The sequence below is a fragment of the Callospermophilus lateralis genome, chromosome 3 (genome assembly GCF_048772815.1).
Source record: "Callospermophilus lateralis isolate mCalLat2 chromosome 3, mCalLat2.hap1, whole genome shotgun sequence".
Lineage (NCBI taxonomy): Eukaryota > Metazoa > Chordata > Mammalia > Rodentia > Sciuridae > Callospermophilus > Callospermophilus lateralis.
In genome coordinates, this window is record NC_135307.1 from 194,375,743 (window position 1) to 194,395,257 (window position 19,515).

Below are 19,515 nucleotides of genomic sequence, written 5' to 3' on the forward strand. Positions count from 1 at the left end.
TGTTGTGACTGGGAAGGAACAAGCAAGGGACTTCTAATGTTCCAGATCTTGTTTTACTTGACCTCAGTTAATGAGTGGTCACTTCACAGTAGTTTGTTAGATCAAATACTAATGTTCAATGCATATTTTATTTTTATATCTTTTTCATAATACTTTTGCAAAAAGAAAAAGCATCTTTTCCTCTTTTCTTTCATTTGCACAAATGGAACTAGTCAGTCCGGAAGCCATCAGGTGGGACAGATCAAGGTAGGTATCTGCCCCAAGGGGAAAGAAGCCATGGTGCCCCAGTGTGGGCGTCAGAGCCACGACAGGAGAAGGGCATCTCTGTAGAAGGCTGCTGGAACCTGAGTTAGGTAGGAGACTGCCCAGTGGAGGGGTGGGGAGCAGCACAGTTTGGTAAGAAAGGCATCCACCTCAGTGGGCTGGGGAGGTGCTCGTGCAGGGAAACAGCCCAGGGAGGAACCCAAGCCCTGGAGCCACGTCAGGGACAGAGGCTTGGTACGGCTTGGTTGTGAAGGAGGAAGTCCACGGGGTGAAGGCGGAGGTCAAGACCCTGCACACGGTTAAAAGAAAAAAAAAAAACTTGAGCAGGGTAACAAGGGGTGTCCATTCCTGGGGCAGATAGACATAAAGATTCAGAGTCCAAGGAGATTAAGGAGGACATCCAAAGGTTAGGGTGGCCTGCCATGAGAAGTCACACCCAATGAGGAAAGGTTCCCCAAGAATCGGTCTGCCTGAGACGGAGCAGACTGAAGAGGTACCAATGCGAAGGAGCAACCCAACGTGGCTGTCGGAGCCCAGGTAAGGTGCGCTGGGCATCTGCAGGGCAAGTGTCCCAATGTTCAGTCGTCTGAAACAGGGGAGTTTTATATTTTCTCAGAAAAAAAAAAAAAAAAAAAAAATATATATATATATATATATATATATATATGGTATATACACACACAAATACATAAACATCATTTTTTAATTCAAAAGGGAGCGATAATGATGGGATATATCATTGATCATAGTTGCGCATTCCATCCTTTCTTTAAGGAGATTAGGTCCTGCCCGTTGCCTTGTGATTTCCAGAATCTCTGTGAAAGGAATAGGCGTCCCTGCCTCTCTGACTTTGAACTTGGCTGTAATCTGTGCTCTGGCCAATGAAATGGATGTAACCTGGGCATGAAAAGGATGTAACCCAGGATGTAACCCAGGTGGGTCTCTGCCAGCTCCACTGTTGCTTGCCCTCTGCCATGTGGGGGAGCCAGGCAGGAGCTGCTCCTTCAGCCCCCTCCTGGAACAGAGAAGTCGACGACAGGAACTGAGATTTCTTGAACAAGAAAAATATTGTGGCAAGTCTTGGGGAGCTTAAAGCTACTTGTACCCCAAACAAAAGCAAAGCTAATAAAAGTGCAGTTGATGCTCATTATTTCTGGGAGTTATGTTCGGAGAAAATACCAGGCTTAGCCTCCTTTAAGCCTCCAGTCACCTTTTCATAAACTGGTCGATGCACAACCTTGTTCTATGTTTGCTTCTGTTTGGTTGGTTCATTTTATGGTACCAGGGCTTGGGGCAGTCTTCCACTGAGCTACCCACCCCCAGCCCTTTCTATTCTTTATTTTGAGACAGGGTCCTGCAAAATTACTGAGGTTGGCCCAGAACCTGTGATTCTCCTGCCTCAGCCTCCCTGGTCCCGGGGATTACAGGTGTGTGCCACCATGCTCGGCACATGCTTCTGTTTAAAGAACTGTGTTTTTAAAATGTTGTTTTATAAACATTGAATCGTGACCAGCAGTACTATCACTTGTGCCTGAATAACGCTCATCTAACACATGTGTTTTCTTGGTAAGGCACATCACAGTCATCTTACTCTTAGAAACACAAGTTAGCACTTCCGCACCACCCTTGGGGGCCATTTTGAACAGCGAAATCACCAATAAAAAACACAAAAATGTGAAAAGTGCAGCACTAACTAGGCTGTAAAAGGGCCCCTGGTTTAAATTTGAATTGAACCAAGGATTCACCTTCAGGTGGGAATGTGCATGTTGGGTGACTCTGAGTGACAAATTTTAGCAAGTAGGTGAATTTGCAAGTACAGAATTTGAGAGTAAGAAGAACAGATCATAGAAAACTCAAGATTGTAGAAATGAATCCACATATGTCATAAATACCAATAATAAATGTCAATTAATAGGCAAAAATTGCCAGACAGCATTTTTTAAAAATGTAGATTGATACTATTTAAAAGACAAAAGATAAGTACTTGAGATGGCTGAATGCAAAAAGATGGGAAGAAAGCCTAAGCAAATGTGAATAAGAAGAAAAGTATAGTTAGATTAATATCAGGTAACAAAAAAACTGTAAGATAAAGATCAATTTGAGAGAGAGAGAGAGATGGGGGATCTCTAGATAATAATGAAAGATTTAATTCACCGGGAATGCACTTGTATTTACCTAAATCAATAAAATCAGGATATATGGTAAGCATGAAGCAATTATAGGCATAATTCAAGAAATCCATGGTCATGTTGAAAGCCCTCAACATTCTCAAATTATGGATAAGTCAAAAGGATAAAAAATTAGAGAGATTTAAAATATTTTAGCAACACATTATGGAACTGTACAGGGAGTGCTCCAAACTCAGCCTTTAAAGACTACCTATTGGAATGTAGACAGCTGTGCAGGAGTTATTTAGAAGGTAAATTTCTTTAGAGAAGCTTACACACATGCTCTGGCATGGGTTTAGGGAAAGATTTATCAGCCAGACCTATGGAGTAGCTGTTCTTCTCGAGGTCTTCTGTTCAGGCTCAAAGCACATTCCTGGTTGACTGGCCATGCAGCAGATCACACTATGCCACTGGGACGAAGAGGTTGTGTACAAGCTCTCAACCATGAAAACAGGGCCTGGGATTGGGTGTTCTCCAAGTGGGGGAGCAGTGAGTGGTAGCAGAATTTGGCAGAGTATCAGTGGGGCCTCACCCGTAATTTCTGCCCATAATTTCTAAAAGCCGTAACCTGGAAATTCACACTGCTCTCCTAGCTCCTTTCAACTGCAAAATGCTTCTCAGTTTACTACACGGAGAAACCTCTGCCATCCGGAAAGTCTGGGCCAAAAGGTAGGTTCTGGACGGTATGGATTTTTAACAATGTCTAATCGTTCAACCCATGAACGTGGGCTATCTTTCCATTCACTCCTGTTTTTCAGTGTCTTACGTCAATGTTTTATAGTTTTCAGTACACAGATCTTTCACTGTTTTATTTAAAGTTACTCATCAATATGTTTTTGTGGCACTGTAAATGAGATTATTAATTTCTTTTTCAGATAGCTTATTGTTAATGTATAGAAACACTGCTGATCTTTGCATGTTGTTTTTGTATCCTGTAACTTTACTGAATTCATCTATGAGTTTTTTTAAAAAGATATTTCTTTTTTAGGTGTAATTGGACACAATATCTTTATTTTATTTATTTATTTTTATGTGGTGGTGAGGATCAAACCCGGAGCCTCGTACATGCTAGGCGAGTGCTCTACCGCTGAGCTACAACCCCAGCCCCATCTATGAATTCTAATAGCTTTTTTTGGTAGAGTCTTTAGGGTTTTCTATAGAATAATCATGTTCTCAGCAAACACATTATTTCAGTTCTTCCTTTGTTATTTGGATAATATTTATTTATTTATTTCTACTAATTTCCATGGCTAGCACTTCCTATAGCATGTTTTTAAAAAGGTGAGAGTAGGCATTCCTTGTCTTGTTCCTAATCTTAACAGAAAAGCTTCCAGCTGTTCACTGATAGTATGATCCTAGTTGTGACGTTGTGCTATGTAGACTACTGGGTTAAGGTACATTCCTTCTCTAACGAACCTATTGAGATCATAAAAAGATGCTGAATTTTATCAAATGCTTTTTCTACATCCACTGAGATTATCACATGGTTTTCCCCTGCATTCTATTAATATGGTGTATTACATTTAATGTTTTGTTGTAGTGAATGATGCATTTTAAAATTAATTTTTATTTTATAACTGACATGATATTTGTACTTATTTATGGTTATAATATTATAATTTGATATGTGTATACAATGTATAATGATCAAATCAGGTTGAGTAATTATCTCCTCTAATATCATTTCTATGTGTTGAGAAACTTCAAGGTCTTCCTTTCTAGTTATCTTTTTTTTTTTTAAAAGAGAGAGAGAGAGAGAGAATTTTTTAATATTTATTTTTTAGTTTTCAGCGTACACAACATCTTTGTTTGTATGTGGTGCTGAGGATCGAACCCGGGCCACACGCATGCCAGACGAGCGCGCTACCGCTTGAGCCACATCCCCAGCCCCTTTCTAGTTATCTTTAAATGTTTAATTAATTGTAGATATTAGTTGCCCTACTGTGCTCTAGAGCATTAAAGCTACTAACTGTATTTTGATCCCATTATTCACTCTCCCTCCATCTTCTCTCCCCATATTCTTCCTTACCTCTAGTGACATCTAGTCTACATTCAACTTTAATGTGATCAACTTTATTTTACTGATTGATTGATTGATTGATTATGCTGGAGATTGAATCCAAGGATGCTCTACCACTGAGCTACATCCTCAGCACTTCTTATTTTTTTTTTATTTTGAGATGAGATTTCACCAAGTTGTGAAGCCTGGCCTCAAACTTGTGATCCTCTTGCCTCAGCCTCCTGAGTGGCTGAGATTACAGGCATGTACCACCTTACCCACTTGATCAACTTTTTTAGCTTCTACAAATGAATGAGAACATGTGGTATTTGTCTTTCTGCAATTAGGTCCTTTCACTTAACATACTGTCCTCCAGTTCTATCCATGTTGTCACAAGTCACATGATTCATCTTTGTATGGCTGAATAATATTGGGTTGTGCATATATAACATATTTTTGTTTTAATTAGTTATACATGACAGTATTTTTATCCATTCACCTATCAAAGAATATCTTGGTTGATTCTAAAACTTGGCTATTGAGAATAGTGTGGCCATAACATGGTGTGCAGGTCTCTTTTTGATGTAATGACTTCATTTCCTGTGGACATATACCCCGCAGTGGCATTGCTGGGTCACCTGGTGGTTCCATTTGTTTTCTTTTCTTTTTTTTTTTTTTAGAGAGAGAGAGAATTTTTTAATATTTATTATTTAGTTTTCGGCAGACACAACATCTTTGTATGTGGTGCTGAGGATCGAACCCTGGCCGCACGCATGCCAGGCGAGCGCGCTAGCGCTTGAGCCACATCCCCAGCCCTCCATTTGTTTTCTGAAGAATCTCCATATTATTTTCCATAATGGCTACAAACTAATTTACATTCCCACCAACATTGTGTAAAAGCTCTCCTTTTTCTATATCCTTACCAGAATTTGTTATTTTTAATCTTTTTTCACAGTAACAGTGGATAATTCTTTCAATGTGTCACTGAATTTGCTTTCCTAATATTTTGTTGAGGATTTTTGTCAGGCGCATTGGACTATGCTTTTTATTTTCTTGAAGTGTCTTCTCCTTGCTTTGGTATCAAGGTGATGCTGGCTTCATAAAATGAGTTTGAAAATACTCCTGCCATTTCAACTTCTTTGGAAGAGTTTGAGAAGGATTGGTCCTCGGTTCTCCTTTGCTGTGTTTAGTGGAATTCAGCATTTGAGCCCTTGAGTTCTGGAATTTTCTTTAATGGGTTCTGGGATTTCCTTTGACTTGATCTTACTGATTTAATCTCCTTATTCATTGTAGGACTATTCAGATTTTCTATTTCTTCATGATTCAGTCTTGATGTGTTTCTAGAAATTTACCTATTTCCTCTAGGTTATCCAAATTGTTAGCAAATTATTTTTCAGTCTTTATCAAAGTTTCAAGGACAATTTTTTCAGAAATAGACAAAACAATCCTAATCTGCTTAAGTTGCCACAAAAGACCCAGTACAACAGAGACACAGTCACAATAACGTTTATTGTAGCACAATTCACAATAGCTAAACTGTGGAGCCAACTTAGATGCCCTTCAGTGGATGAATAGATAATGAAAATGTGGTATACATACACAATAGAATATTTCTTAGGATTCAAAGAGAATAAAATTTTGGCATTTGCAGGTAAATGGATGGAGTTGGAGAATATAATGCTAAGTGAAGGTAGCCAATCCCAAAAAACCAAAGGCCGAATGTTTTCTCTGATACAAGGAGGCTGATTCATAGTAGGGTAGGGACGGGGAGCATGGGAGGATTAGACAAACTCTAGATAGGGCAGAGGGGTGGGAGGGGAAGGGAGGGGGCATGGGGGTAAAAAAGATGGTGGAATGAGATGGACATCATTACCCTAAGTACATGTATGAAGAAGACACAAATGGTGTGACTCTACTTTGTATACAACCAGAGATATGAAAAATTGTGCTCTATATGTGTAATAAACATTCACACACACACACACACACACACACACACACACACACTCAACACACTCACTCACACACACTAAAAATTATAACCGAATACCCTCAATTGTTTGGAAGTCCTGTTCATCTGTGTCCCCCCTCCATATCCACCCCTGGAGCCCTGCTTCTACTAATAGACTGTGGGCTCATCTGACCAGCTAATTCTCAAGACTCAGTGAATAGGTATCTGGGTTAAATTTCAAACCAAAAGAACTTAAGACACACAGGGCCTCTTGTCTGATCTCTCAGGGAACTGAAGAGATGGCACAGTTTCTGACTAGGGAACTTCAAAGCTGAAAGAGCCGTGGGTAGTATTGGGGCAATCACTGTTTCATTGTTATTTGTTTCCTGTTGAACATATATCAAGCACTGATCATACCCCAGTTACCATGATTTGCTACAATAGTTCAATTAATCCTCATGTCTAAGAGGCAGCTTTTGCTATTATTATTTCCTTTATGAAAAACTGAGGCTTGGTGAAGTTAAGTGACAGGCCAGACCCCACGGGTGGGAGTGGTTGGATCTGGGATGTTAACTCAGGTCCAAGTGCAGGCATCAGCTTTTCTACCATCCTATTTTGCTGAGTTAAATTTTCATCTTTTCTCATCTTAATCCCCACGGTAAAAGCAAAGTTTCCAGGTTAGTTGTATTATTTCCATTTTCCATATGAGGAAACTAAGGATCCAAGATATGCTGTAGTTAAAGTGACCAAGCCAGGACCAAAGTCAAGATTACTGGATTGGGGTTGTAACTACCACTAATGAAGAGTCCAGGAGCTGTTGTAGAATTTGGGGAAGATACAGCATTAGAATTCTGGGGAGGAGGGAGCAAATGTGGATACGGTGACATGTCTTCACTTTAATCACCACATAATATGGCTTCAGGATGCTGGAAGATCTCTGCATAGCTTCCTCAAGATCTGATTCCACGTATAAATGAGGCACACATGAATAAATGGCATAAAGATCAGTCTCTCTCTCTCTCTCTCTCTCTGATTTTGAAATGTGTTCTCTCCAAGAGTTACTACAGTAAGATGCTGTTAGTTCTTCACATCTTAAAATAAAAAACACACTTAGATCTTGAAAAGACATACGGAAAATGGGGGTTTGAGTGAGCAGGGGAAGATTATCCACTTATCAGGTTGTCTAGGAGTATCATGGGAGCTTAGCCTTGGAATGCCCCAGAAGGAATAAGCAGAATCTTTTTGTTAACTTACGGCCATTTGGGATCACTTTTACTTCTGAGATCCAAGACCCAGCAGGGTCTGTTCAGGCCTTCCAGAAAAATCTCTTATTACCTATTTCTGTCATCAATGGAGCAAAGAAGAAGTGCTCACCAGTGTCAGGGGTTGCCCAAGGAATGACTGTGTGCAAATCAACGCCACAACTGTTCCAAACAAAGCCTTTAATCACTCAGGTGTGGCCTTTCACCCAGGAGAAACACAGTGGACAGGTGTCTGGGTAGGACAAGGCATAGCACTGTGACAGAGTATGAGACACCTGGGGAGAGTTCTGGAATGAATGTCTAGGCCTGCCCCCATCCCAAAGGGCTCCTTTTTCTTATGTGAGAACTAAGGGATTCTGGGGGATCCCCTGGAAGGCTCCTCTGCACACTTTGTGCCTCCTCTGGATCATGCCTAACTCGGATCCCTCTTCTCTCACACATCTGCCTTTCTCTCCACAGCTCCACCTTCTCTTGGAGGAATGTAGCTCTCCTGCTTCTTCTCCCTCTCTCTTTGGAGCAGACTTCTGCATCGCAGTCCAACAAGATCAAAGGTGGGTTCAGAACAGCTGCCGCCATCTTCCTGTGAGAGGCATTCTTGGAGGCTGAGGGTTGGGTGCAAAGCTAGTGTCGGCTGAGGTCATCCCTACTGTGGATTCTGAGCCACCACTCTAAGCTCTCCAAATCCTCCCCTGCCTGTTCTCCCCACGTTATTTCCCTAACTTTTCCCAAAATATGTCTTCCAGGGTTTTTTTTAAATTCATGAGTCACTGTGCATGAGTCTGAGAGGAGAGGATCAGTGAGGACATGGCTGCATTCCTGGGGAAGAGAGAGTGAAGTCAGGGGTTGAGTCAAGGGAGTGCGGTAAAGAAGGAGAAAAGGTTGATTTTAAGGAGATTGGGGGCTGGGGATGTGGCTCAAGTGGCAGCGCGCTCGCCTGGCATGCGTGGGGCGCTGGGTTCGATCCTCAGCAACACATACAAATAAAATAAAAAGATGTTGTGTCCACTGAAAATTAAAAAATAAAAATAAAAAAATTCTCTCTCTCTCCCTCTCTCACTAAAAAAAAAAAAAAAAAGGGGATTGGAGACAAAATTGGCCAAAAGCCATGATGGACAGGATGCTGGGGTGATGGGGGAGGAAAAAATGTCTAGACTCTAACAACAATTGTGATGTCAAATATCAAGATGGGGAACAGGGGTGGGGAGGTGCTACTTAGGCACGGGGAGACAGTAGTTCTGTCTTAAACACGTTAGAACAGAGTTACCCATGAGTCTGCCTGAATAATTTTTCCCAGGCAGTTGAATAAAAGGAACAGGATGGATCTGGAGTGAGAGATGGGAATCAGTCAGGATTGTGGGAATGGATGTGATCACCCAGGAAGTACATTCTAGTAATGACATGAGAGCAGGACTCTGGGGAACATCTCTGGCAAATGCAGAACTCCAGGGGGTGTACCAGGAGGTATGCACCCAGGGTGAGGTGTTGGGGACCACCCTGAGCAGGAGCTATGCACACACCCGTTAAGTCCTGAATAAAGATACTGGACTGGCATTGCACCCTGCAGGGCAAGGGGACTTGCCTCCGCTCAGATAGCAAGGTGTAGCTCTGGGATTGGGCATTACCCGACTGGAGGAAGCCGCCCCTTGTTCCTTGGTAATCCTACACATTTGGCCCTTTTTTGGATGAATGTTCTTTCGAACAGCCTCCCCAATGAAACCCAGGTTCAAGGCATGTCTCTTTATCGCCTGCCTTGCCTCCTTTGTGGGAGCTGGGTTAGAGGGGCGTCCCAGAACCCAAAGAAAAAGGTATTTCTCTGTCTTTGTGTGATTATTTCGTGCCAGCGCAGTTCTCCTGGAGTGACCCTGACTGATTAGTCGTGTGTCGGGGCAGTAAGTGATTAAGAAGAGCTGGCCAGGGAGGGAGGGGATTCTATTCTATGTAAAGAACTCAAGCTGATAATGAGGAGATGTCCAAAACCCAAGCAAAGGTTTAAATGGTTGCTGGAAGCCGGAGAATCAACTCTAGTGAGATTATTGGCTTTACCTCCTGATCCCAAGGTTTCCCTTTCTACTTCTCTTTACCCTTTTGAGGTCTCCATGTTTAATTTGCCAAACTCTTTCTGTGCCCAAATCTTGAGCAATGGTCCCCAAGTGGTAGCTTATCCCATGGTGCCTACCAACTTGCCTTAGGATTACCCAGGGGGCTTTCTAAAAATTGGGGTCAGCGGCTGTTCCACTCCTTGGTTTATAGCCAAAGGACTTAAAAACAGCATACTACAGGGACGCAGCCACATCAATGTTTATATAGCAGTTCAATTCACAATAGCTAAACTGTGTAACCAATAGATGAATGGATACAGAAATTGTGGTATGTCTACTCAATAGAATATTACTCAGCTTTAAAGAAGAGTGAAATTATGGCATTTGTCAGTAAATGGTTGGAGTTGGAGAATATCATGCTAAAATAATCCAATCCCACAAAACCAAAGGCCGATAAATGTTTTCTCTAATATGTGGATGCTAATTCACAATAAGGTGGGGGAGGGCACTAGGGAAGAATAGTGTTACCTTAGGTTAGGTAGAGGGAAGTGATGGGAGGGGAGGGAGGGGATGTGGGGATAGGAAAGACAGTAGAATGAAGCAGACATTATTGCTTGTGTACATATGTGACTGCATGACCAATGTGATTCTACAACATGTACACTCAGAAAAATGAGAAATTATATCCCATCTATGTATGATATATCAAAATGCAAAAATGCATTCTACTGTCATGTATAATTAATTAAAACAAAAATTTTAAAAAAACTTTTAAAAATAGATAAATTGTGGGACCAACCTATATGCCCTTCAGTAGATGAATGGATAAAGAAACTGTAGTACATATATACAATGGAATATTACTCAGCATTAAAAGAGAATAAAATCATTTATGGATGTAGTGAAGAATATTATGCTAAGTGAAGTAAGCCAATCCCAAAAAACCAAATGCCAAATATATTTTCTTTGATATGAGGATGCTGATCTATAATGGGGATGGGGGGAGCATGGGAGGAATGGAGGAACTTTAGCTAGGGCAGAGGGGAGGGAGGGGAAGGGAGGGGGAAGGGGGGTAGAAAAGACAGTGGAATGAGATGGACATCATCATTACCCAAGCACATGTATGAAGACACGAACGGTTTGACTCTACTTTGTGTACAGCTGGAGACATGGAAAATCATGCTCTATGTGTGTAATTTGAATTAAAATGCATTCAGCTGTCATATATGACAAATTAGATTAAATTTTTTTTTTAAAAAAAAAAGGGGAAAAATTAGGGTCAGTAGGCCTTACTTTCTAGAGATTTTGATTTCAGTCCAAAGTCCTTATTTACTTAAAGATACACAGAGAGTTTTGATGCGCACTCCAGATCAGGAACCATGTACTCTTCTTAGCTTTGAGCCATCCTTGGGGGGTGCATTTAGAGAGATGTGATGGGTAAGAGCTAGCAATAGTAGGATGGCTCCTCCTCACAGTCTCAATCTCTGTGACCTCTTCCCTCCCAACCTTCTTCTTTTAAAGGACCCAACTGACTGGGTCTGACCCACTTGGGTAATCTCTGTCTCTTAAGGTCAACTAACTTTGAACTTCACCTACACATGCAGAATCCTTTCACAGCAGTACCTGCATTAATGTTTGGTTCAGTAACCAGAGGACTGGAATCTTAGGGGTGCAACTTTGGAAACCTGTCTATTGCAAGCACTTAAATCAGCATCCATACTTACTCCTAAAAAGGGAGTAAGCAACCACATAGCTGCAGAACTCTTAGCAGGCTCTGTGATTAGTGTATCATGAACGTCATCCCATTTAATTCTAACTGACCTGTACAGTAAGGATTGCCATTCTCATTTTACAGAGAGGACATTGATGACTCAGACAAAGGAAGACACTGTCCCAAGATTATTTAGCTAGTTAGAGTTGCAGTCAGTCTGCCAACGATGCTCCTCCCACTCCACCATTTCTTCCTGTCTTAGATGTAAGTCAGAATTCACGCCGTTGAACTCAGATTGGTCTTGAATTCACAAGAAGTCAAGGGACCAAAGTCAGGACTCCTGACTCCTATTTCCATGATGTTTCCATGACTCTTGACTAATTTCTTCTATTGCCTCAGATGTTGGAGACAGAGGAGTTAAGCTTAAAATATCAGGTTTCAAGAAGATTGGGGAGCTCCTTAATTTAAAGCAAGGGCCTTTGTCCTTACTGAATCACCTGCCCTTGGGATCTAAGATGCTTTTCCTTCAGTTCTACCTGGGCACAAATTCCGGATTCACCTCCTTCTAAATGGGCCAAAAGCGGTGAGAGAGACAGCCATGGATCCTACATGTAAGCAGAATGAGAACTGGGAATTGAAGGTACAGGATAGGACTGGGACATTTTCATCATTCACCGTTTCCCTGGTAGGAGAAGAGCTTAAACTCCTGGAATGTGAGTTTGGACAATTCTTCCTTGCAGTGAAACCTGGAGAGTGCCCCAGAGAGCGGCTCTTCTGTGACATCATGATGCCGGATTTATGCAAATCGGATTTCAACTGCCCCGCTTACATGAAGTGCTGCACTTTTGCCTGTGGGAAGAAGTGCATGGATCCATATGAAGGTAGTGGCATTCAGGCTGAGGGCGGGTGACTTTTGAGGTTCCCCACTTCTTACTCCATTCAGCAATGGCTGAACAATTCCTTTTGATAGCAGGACAAAGAGTCCCAAGTTTGCATTTTTCTCACTATCCGATTTAACTCTCACCCTTAAGTGTAAGCCATGAGTCTAGGCATGGTGGCCATCAACTAGGCAATACTGATGTTTGCCTTCTTGGGCCCAACATTCAATCTTTCATAAACAATACTCTGGTGTGCTCACTGTGTGCTGAGAAACTGTGGTTGGCCCTGTGACAAAATCAAATCTCAGTTAACTTAGGTGCTGGGTTCCTTTCAGACTCTTGGTCTTTTCAAGGAGGTTTTCTGGGAACTCATAAGTATTCCTATGCACATCTTATAAAAGTGTGTATGTTTAACAGAGATTCATTCGTTCGTTCATTCATTTATCCAACTGGTATCTTTGGTCGGTGCCATTTGGCCAAGACTACCAGGAACATACCTGGAGCTGAACAAGTTGGATTTATTACTGATTACAGGGAGGGAGAGTGTCCACTGTAGATAACCATGTGACATCTCAGTGAGCAGCTGCTAGAATGTATTACAGGATTTGGTCTTTGGATGATTTGGGGGAGGGCTTTAGAATCTGTACTGTCAGGAAGTGGGGGGGGGCAAAGCCACAGCTTGGCTCCTCAGGGGATCTCATCCACAGAGGGAGCAGGCAGAGTGAGGGAGCTGAAACTGGCAGAGACACTCAAGTCACTCACGTTGGAACAGGGAAGTGTTTGGTATTTTATGAATCTCACAGATATCTTGCTTTCTGTCTCACGTTGTCGTGGTCTTAGAGCGACTTCATTTGATGCAGATGTCCCATGAGATGTTTTATGTCAACAGGGGAACACAACAGCTTACTGATGGGTTTTCAGACATCAGGGACTATTTTTTCCTTCCTATGTACCAGGTGCTTTGTTGGGCCCTTTGGATACAGTTCCTGAACAGGTCCTGGCCTCTCAAAGCTCAAAGCAGTGGAGAAGATCAACTCCAAAGTATCTTCAGATGCCCTTCAAAATCACCTTTGTGAAACAGAGGTGATGTTAGGAGAATTCAGTGGACAATAGTAGTCGTGGATCTAGGGCCAGAACCTACTTTTTTTGAGTGTGGCTTTTTCTGACTTGGATGATAACACCATCAACTATGACAGTCGGGGGGATCTTATCCCTTCTTTTTACCTCTGCCTTTTATGCTCTTCCCTTTTTACACCCTGACCTCAGAACCCTGCATGCTACCCTTTAAAGGAGGAGACTGCAGGATGAGACTGCAGCGTTGGTATTATGACTTTAAAAAACATCAGTGTCGAACCTTTATCTATCATGGCTGCCAAGGGAACGCCAACAACTTCCTCAGGCTGGATGACTGCAAGAAGGCCTGCATGTTAATTGGTGAGACCCACACCCCTGCAAGGGGAGGGCTTGGTTTACCCAGAAACAGAATACCAGCAAGGTTAGAGCTCAGAGTTGGAGGTGGAACTACCTGGGTTCAAGCCACAGCTCTGTCACTTACTGGCTGGGAGGTCTGGGGCCAATTGCCTGCCTTGCTGAATCTATTTTCTTGTGTACAAAATGGGGATGGTAATAGTATTTATCGAATGGAGTTGTACCTCAAAACGACGTAGTACCCATAAAGTGCTCACAAATCTTGGCTCATGGGAACCAGGCCTACTTTCTTGGAGAAAGATATTTTCTCATCACATCAACCTATTGAGCATCACCTGGAGGACTCACCCAAGAAGGAGGCTTGGACAGGCCAGCCTGGAGTCCCAGGGAGTACGTGAGACACTGAGGGTAGAGAATAGGGTGCGGTGAAGGTGAGAGCTGGGGGTTCCTTCTTTAGTGGAGTGATCATCATTAGCAATGTTGGGGGACAGAGTCCTACTGAATTTATGAGCTGGACTCAAACCCTGCTTGTCCCACTTGGTGCAGATGTTTTGGCCTGTGGGAGCTTCCGTTTTCTCCTCTATAATATTGTTACAGTAGCCAACACCTCACCAAATTTTTGGCAGGATGACATGTGTTCAAAGACACCAAACCTTGACATGGCAGCTTGTCCAGTGGCATGGGCCCACTAAATGGTACCAAGTGAGAGAGATGGTGACCATTCATCAGGAGGTGGCACAGTGTGATTTACAAGGCAGCACCAGAATTTCAACCTCACACCATCATCACCAACACAGAGAGGTAGCTAGCTGTCTAAGAACCCACAATCAGTCAGGAGTAGAGTGATTTTAATTCCCCACACCCCATGTGCCTCAATGGCCAATGCGATCTTGGGATCTGTCTGGATGGAATCAGAACCAAGCATTCCCTGAGTGGGAGGATCTGAGGAATCATGGGTCTACCGACAAGGGCTTGGTCTTTTCTCCCCAGAGCAGCAAGAAGAGGCCATGGAAATGGGTTTGGGCTGGTTTATGGGAAACTTAGGTCCATGCTCAGAGGTAACTTGTACCTCTAAGAGTTGAACGCATTATCGTCAGTCTGACCGGAGACAGAAGGAAAAAAAAAAATCTACCCTCATAGACTTGGCAGCCAGATGAGAACAGGAGACCCACATAAAATCCTAAAGAATTGATTTAAATGCCATCTAGGTCCTAATGACTACAAAGTTGTATCTCCAGCCCAAATCTGAGAGCTGCTGCCCCACTAACAAGGTGTCACCTTCTCAGTCGGGGTGCTGCAACAGCCTGCCCCAGGGTCTCCCCACTCGATATTCACCTTCTTTTTATAATCACTATCAGCACAGCGGCCACGACAGTCCTTTCAAAACATGAGCCATCGTGACATCCTCTATTGAGAACTTCCCATTTCACTCAAAATAAAACCAAACCCCTTCAAAGGGCTTAACTTGATCTGTGTGAACCGGACATCATTAGCCCTATTTTATACAGAAGGATGCTGTCACTTATTTAGTGACCGGACTGAGACTTTATGTTGGGGCTTCAGATGCTGAGCTCAGCATTCTTTCTACCACATTCCAGAATGCAGTGAGAGAGTGGACAGGGTAAAGTGAACCAAGTTGCAGGGATTCTACTTTAGAAGAGAAAGAAAATCTGTTTGAAGGGTGGTAGGATGGCGGGGTCTGCAGGTACTCACATCTGCTCTTGTTTTAGTCAAGAAAGGACAGTGCCCACTCTTCCCTTACACCTCTCGAATGGAGTGTCCAAAGCCATGTAAGAGTGACATGGATTGCCTTATGACAGAAAAATGCTGTGACTCCAGGTGTGGTTTTGTTTGTGCCAACCTCTGGCAAGGTAAGGACCAGGGATGGTAAGGACTTTGGGAAGATATAACTCCCAAAGTCCACTGGGCACGGATCAAGGATGCCATGATATCCCATGAAATGAGAGTCTCTCGAACCTCAACTGCCCCTTGGATTGACCTTGGAGGTATCTGAGGAGATTTCACCTTTCAATGCCCAACCAGTGCTCTCATGTTGACCTCCTGGCCTCTGGACACTACTGTGCTACTCTTCAAAGTCATTACCACACTTGGTAATCACTCTCCATTCTTCCCCAAGAAAATTTATTTGTTATGATCTCATTCTTCCATGACTTTCAAAGTGACAATGTCCATGGATTCACATGCATACAGATTCTTAACACTAAGTACATTCCTGATGATTCACATTCTATAAGAGGATTCGGGGAAGACTGCTAGCAAATGCTTTGGGGGTAGAAGCCAACTCTCCCACTCCTAAGGCTGGAGGTACCAATTTCCCCACGTAGACCCAGGGATTGGTAGTGCCTGGAGATACCCGTGGTGAGGTTGCAAGAGGCAAAGCTTTTTCAACTGACTTCAACTTTTTCAGAGGCTGTGTGTGCGACTTGGCCAACTCACTGCCCCCTATATGATCCTCACTTCCTATAATTTCTAAGACAAGGATGTTCTGGGTCCACCCCAACCCATTAATTCCATAGGGAATACAGGAATCTTATCAGGTTGGACAAGTCTGGGATGATGCTCTTCAGGTTACTAGCCGTAGAGTGCCTCCCCCACTCAGTGCTGGGAAGGGAAGAGGCTTGATTAGAACAAAATCCTTTATGGGTTTCCTAAGATTCCCCAAATGTGTGTCTAATTATGATGGAGTGTTTCAGGTCAAGTGTCTTATTTTTACTCCATAAAGTCAAACCAGGTTTTTGCCCACGTATGCCTCAGATGTGTAACAAGATTAGTAAACCAATGTGCCTGCAGGATAGCGATTGTCCAGAGGGGGAGAAGTGCTGTTCACGCTGTGGACTGATGTGCTTGGCACCCCAGAAATGAACAGTAAGTGGAAAATATTCTCATGGGAAGAGTAATTATGAGTAAGCATAATGAAGAGCTCTTTTGTTTGTCTTGGACTAACTACCTTACCAGACTGTTATTAAGGGTAACAATATTTATAGGGTTATTATATGTATCCTATCATGTAGGGTTTTTATATATAATCAATTTATATATAATCATATCATCGTAAAATAATGATAAACTTGGCTCTTCTTTTCTCCAACTTCATGGCTTTGTTATCTTGTCTTCTATTGTAGAAGTTCTAAAATAATCTTGAAAATAAAGGCAACGAGGACCTGAGGTGCAGCTCCATGGCAGAGCATGTAGTTAGCATGCACAAGGTCCTGCCATCAATCCCACCACCAAAAAAATAAAAATAAAATGATCAGCCTTGGTATACACTTATTAAAATAATCATTTTTCCATAAAAAAATAAAAAATAAAAATAAAAGCAATAGTGTCTAGTTCCTTATTTTAAAGTCAGTGGCTACTGGTGTGTGTGTGTGTGTGTGTATGTGTGTGTGTGTGTGAAAGATAAATAGGTTTTATGGCACTTATTTCCTTTTTTAAGGTTTTTTTCTTCTCCATTTTCAGCTGCTACTAGAAATGACTGCTGAATTTTATCAAATACCTTTCAAGCATCTGCTCATATAATGACTGTTTTCTTCTGATTTGTTGGCATAACAACTTATTAAATTGTCATATGTTGAACCACCTTGCATTCTTAGAATAACTTTAATCAAATTGTTAGTATATTTGTATTCATTTACTATGGCTTTTTTTGGCAAAGAGTTTGTTTAAAATTTTCACTTCTATAGTCAAAATAAAAGTAAGTGTTCGTTTGTTTGTTGCTGTTTGGGTCATGGTACTTTCAAAAAACTTGCATGGGCAAAAATCAACTTGAAGTGGATCAAAGATCTAGGAATTAGGCTAGAAACTTCGCAACTAAAAGAAAATGTAGAATCCAGACACCAACATATAGGTGTAGGAATCAACTTCCATAATAAGACTCCTAAAGCTCAATAAATAAAACCAAGAATCATTAAGTGGGATGGCATCAAATGAAAAAGCTTCTGCACAGCACAGGAAACAATTCAGAATAAGAATAAAAAGCTTACAGAATGGGAGGAAATCTTTGACAGCTAGTCTTTGGGCAGAAGATTAATAGCTAGAATATATAAAGAACATAAAAAAACTCAACACCAAAAAACAAATAGCCCAATCAATGCACAGGCAAATGTACTACACAGACATTTCTTGAAAGAAGAAATACAGATTGCCAAAGAATATATCAAGTGAGCAGAAAAAATGCAAATCCAAACTACACTGAGATTTCTTCTCATCCTAATTAGAATGGTAACAAATACAAATACCGGTGAGGATGCAAGGTATACTTACACATTTTTGGTAGGATTACCAATTAGTACAATCACTGTGGATATCAGTATGGAGATTCCTCAAAATACTAGAAGTAGAGGGGCTGGGGATGTGGCTCAAGTGGTAGCGCGCTCGCTTGGCATGCATGTGGCCTGGGTTCGATCCTCAGCACCACATACAAACAAAGATGTTGTGTCCGCTGAAAACTAAAAAGTAAATATTAAAATTCTCTCTCTCTCTTTAAAAAAAATAAAATAAAAGACTAGAAGTAGAAACACCACATGACTCGGCAATCCCACTCCTTAGTATTTATCCAAAAGAACTAACATCAGAATCCTATATAGCCATTCCTGCACACCAAAGTTTACAGCAGCAAAATTCACAATAGCCAAGTTATGGAACATCAACAGATGAATGGATTGAGAAAATGTGGTATGGATACACAATGGAGTCTCATAGAGCCACAAAGAATGAAATGATGTCATTTGCTGGCAAATGGATGGAACTGGGGGACGTCATGATAAGTGAAAAAAGCCAGACTCAAAAAGTCAAGGGTTGAATATTTTCTCTCACATGCAGAGCTAGAGAGAAGAAAAGAATAATTTTTAAAAAAGGATCTCACAAAAACAGTAGAATAGAGGAAGGGAAGGGAGCAAAGAGAACGGGGAGGAAATCGAGCATCAAGAGGAACAAACTATGTATGTGCATGTACAAACACATCACGATGATCCCACTGCTCTGCATAGTTATTATGCACCAGTTTAAAAAAATAGAAGGGAAATCAGTCGAGTTACAGGAAAGGGATCGGGAGGTAGGGAAAGGGGAGGTACTAGAAAATGAAATTCTGTTATGTGCATGTATGAATGTCGCAATGAACACCACCATTACACATAATTATAATGCACCAATAAAAAGTTTTACAACTTGACCTATGATGTTTATTAAAGATTATAGTTGCTGAAAAACAAAATAAGAATAGAAACTTGGTTAGAAAACTTACATACTATTTCTGAAATCTGAAATTTTTTGATAATACATAAGTTCTCCATTCTTTGAAGACTGAAGCCAGTACATCTAGACCATGTTTCTTCCACAGTGCTCTATTTTAGCAATTTTTAAATACTTCACCTTTTAATTTGTGCAGGTTCTCTACCTCCTCATCTGTGAATTTGAGTCTCATATTTTCCTACATAATTATTTTCATATCATTAGATTTGGTTAATGTTTCCACCCACCCATCTACCTGCCAACCATTCAGTCCTTTTATTCACCTGCCCATCCTCTCACGGTGCATCCAGGTACCCATCCCCACTTACCATCCCTCTGTTGACATACCTTTCAACGTATTCCTTTGCCCACCATCTATTCACCCCTATATCCATCCTCTTACCCTTCTTTCTCATCTGACTTTCGCCAACCTAGTTGTCTATTTTATGTATTTTATGTCCAACCTTTAATCCATCTGCTTATTATTTACCTCTCTCTTCTTCTTTCTCGTGTGAGCGCGCGCGCACACACACACACACACACACACTCATTCATGTATATCAAC

General features: G+C 41.7%; 1 protein-coding gene across 1 annotated transcript; it reads left to right on the plus strand.

The window, feature by feature from the left end:
- The first annotated feature begins 703 nt into the window (after positions 1 to 703).
- On the plus strand, positions 704 to 16,583 carry Wfdc8 (WAP four-disulfide core domain 8). The gene is made up of 6 exons (XM_076849501.2): positions 704 to 801; positions 8,020 to 8,195; positions 12,135 to 12,275; positions 13,539 to 13,706; positions 15,431 to 15,571; positions 16,444 to 16,583. Exons 1-6 carry the CDS (start codon positions 704 to 706, stop codon positions 16,581 to 16,583), a joined length of 864 nt encoding a protein of 287 aa, XP_076705616.2.
- Positions 16,584 to 19,515: the final 2,932 nt, after the last annotated feature.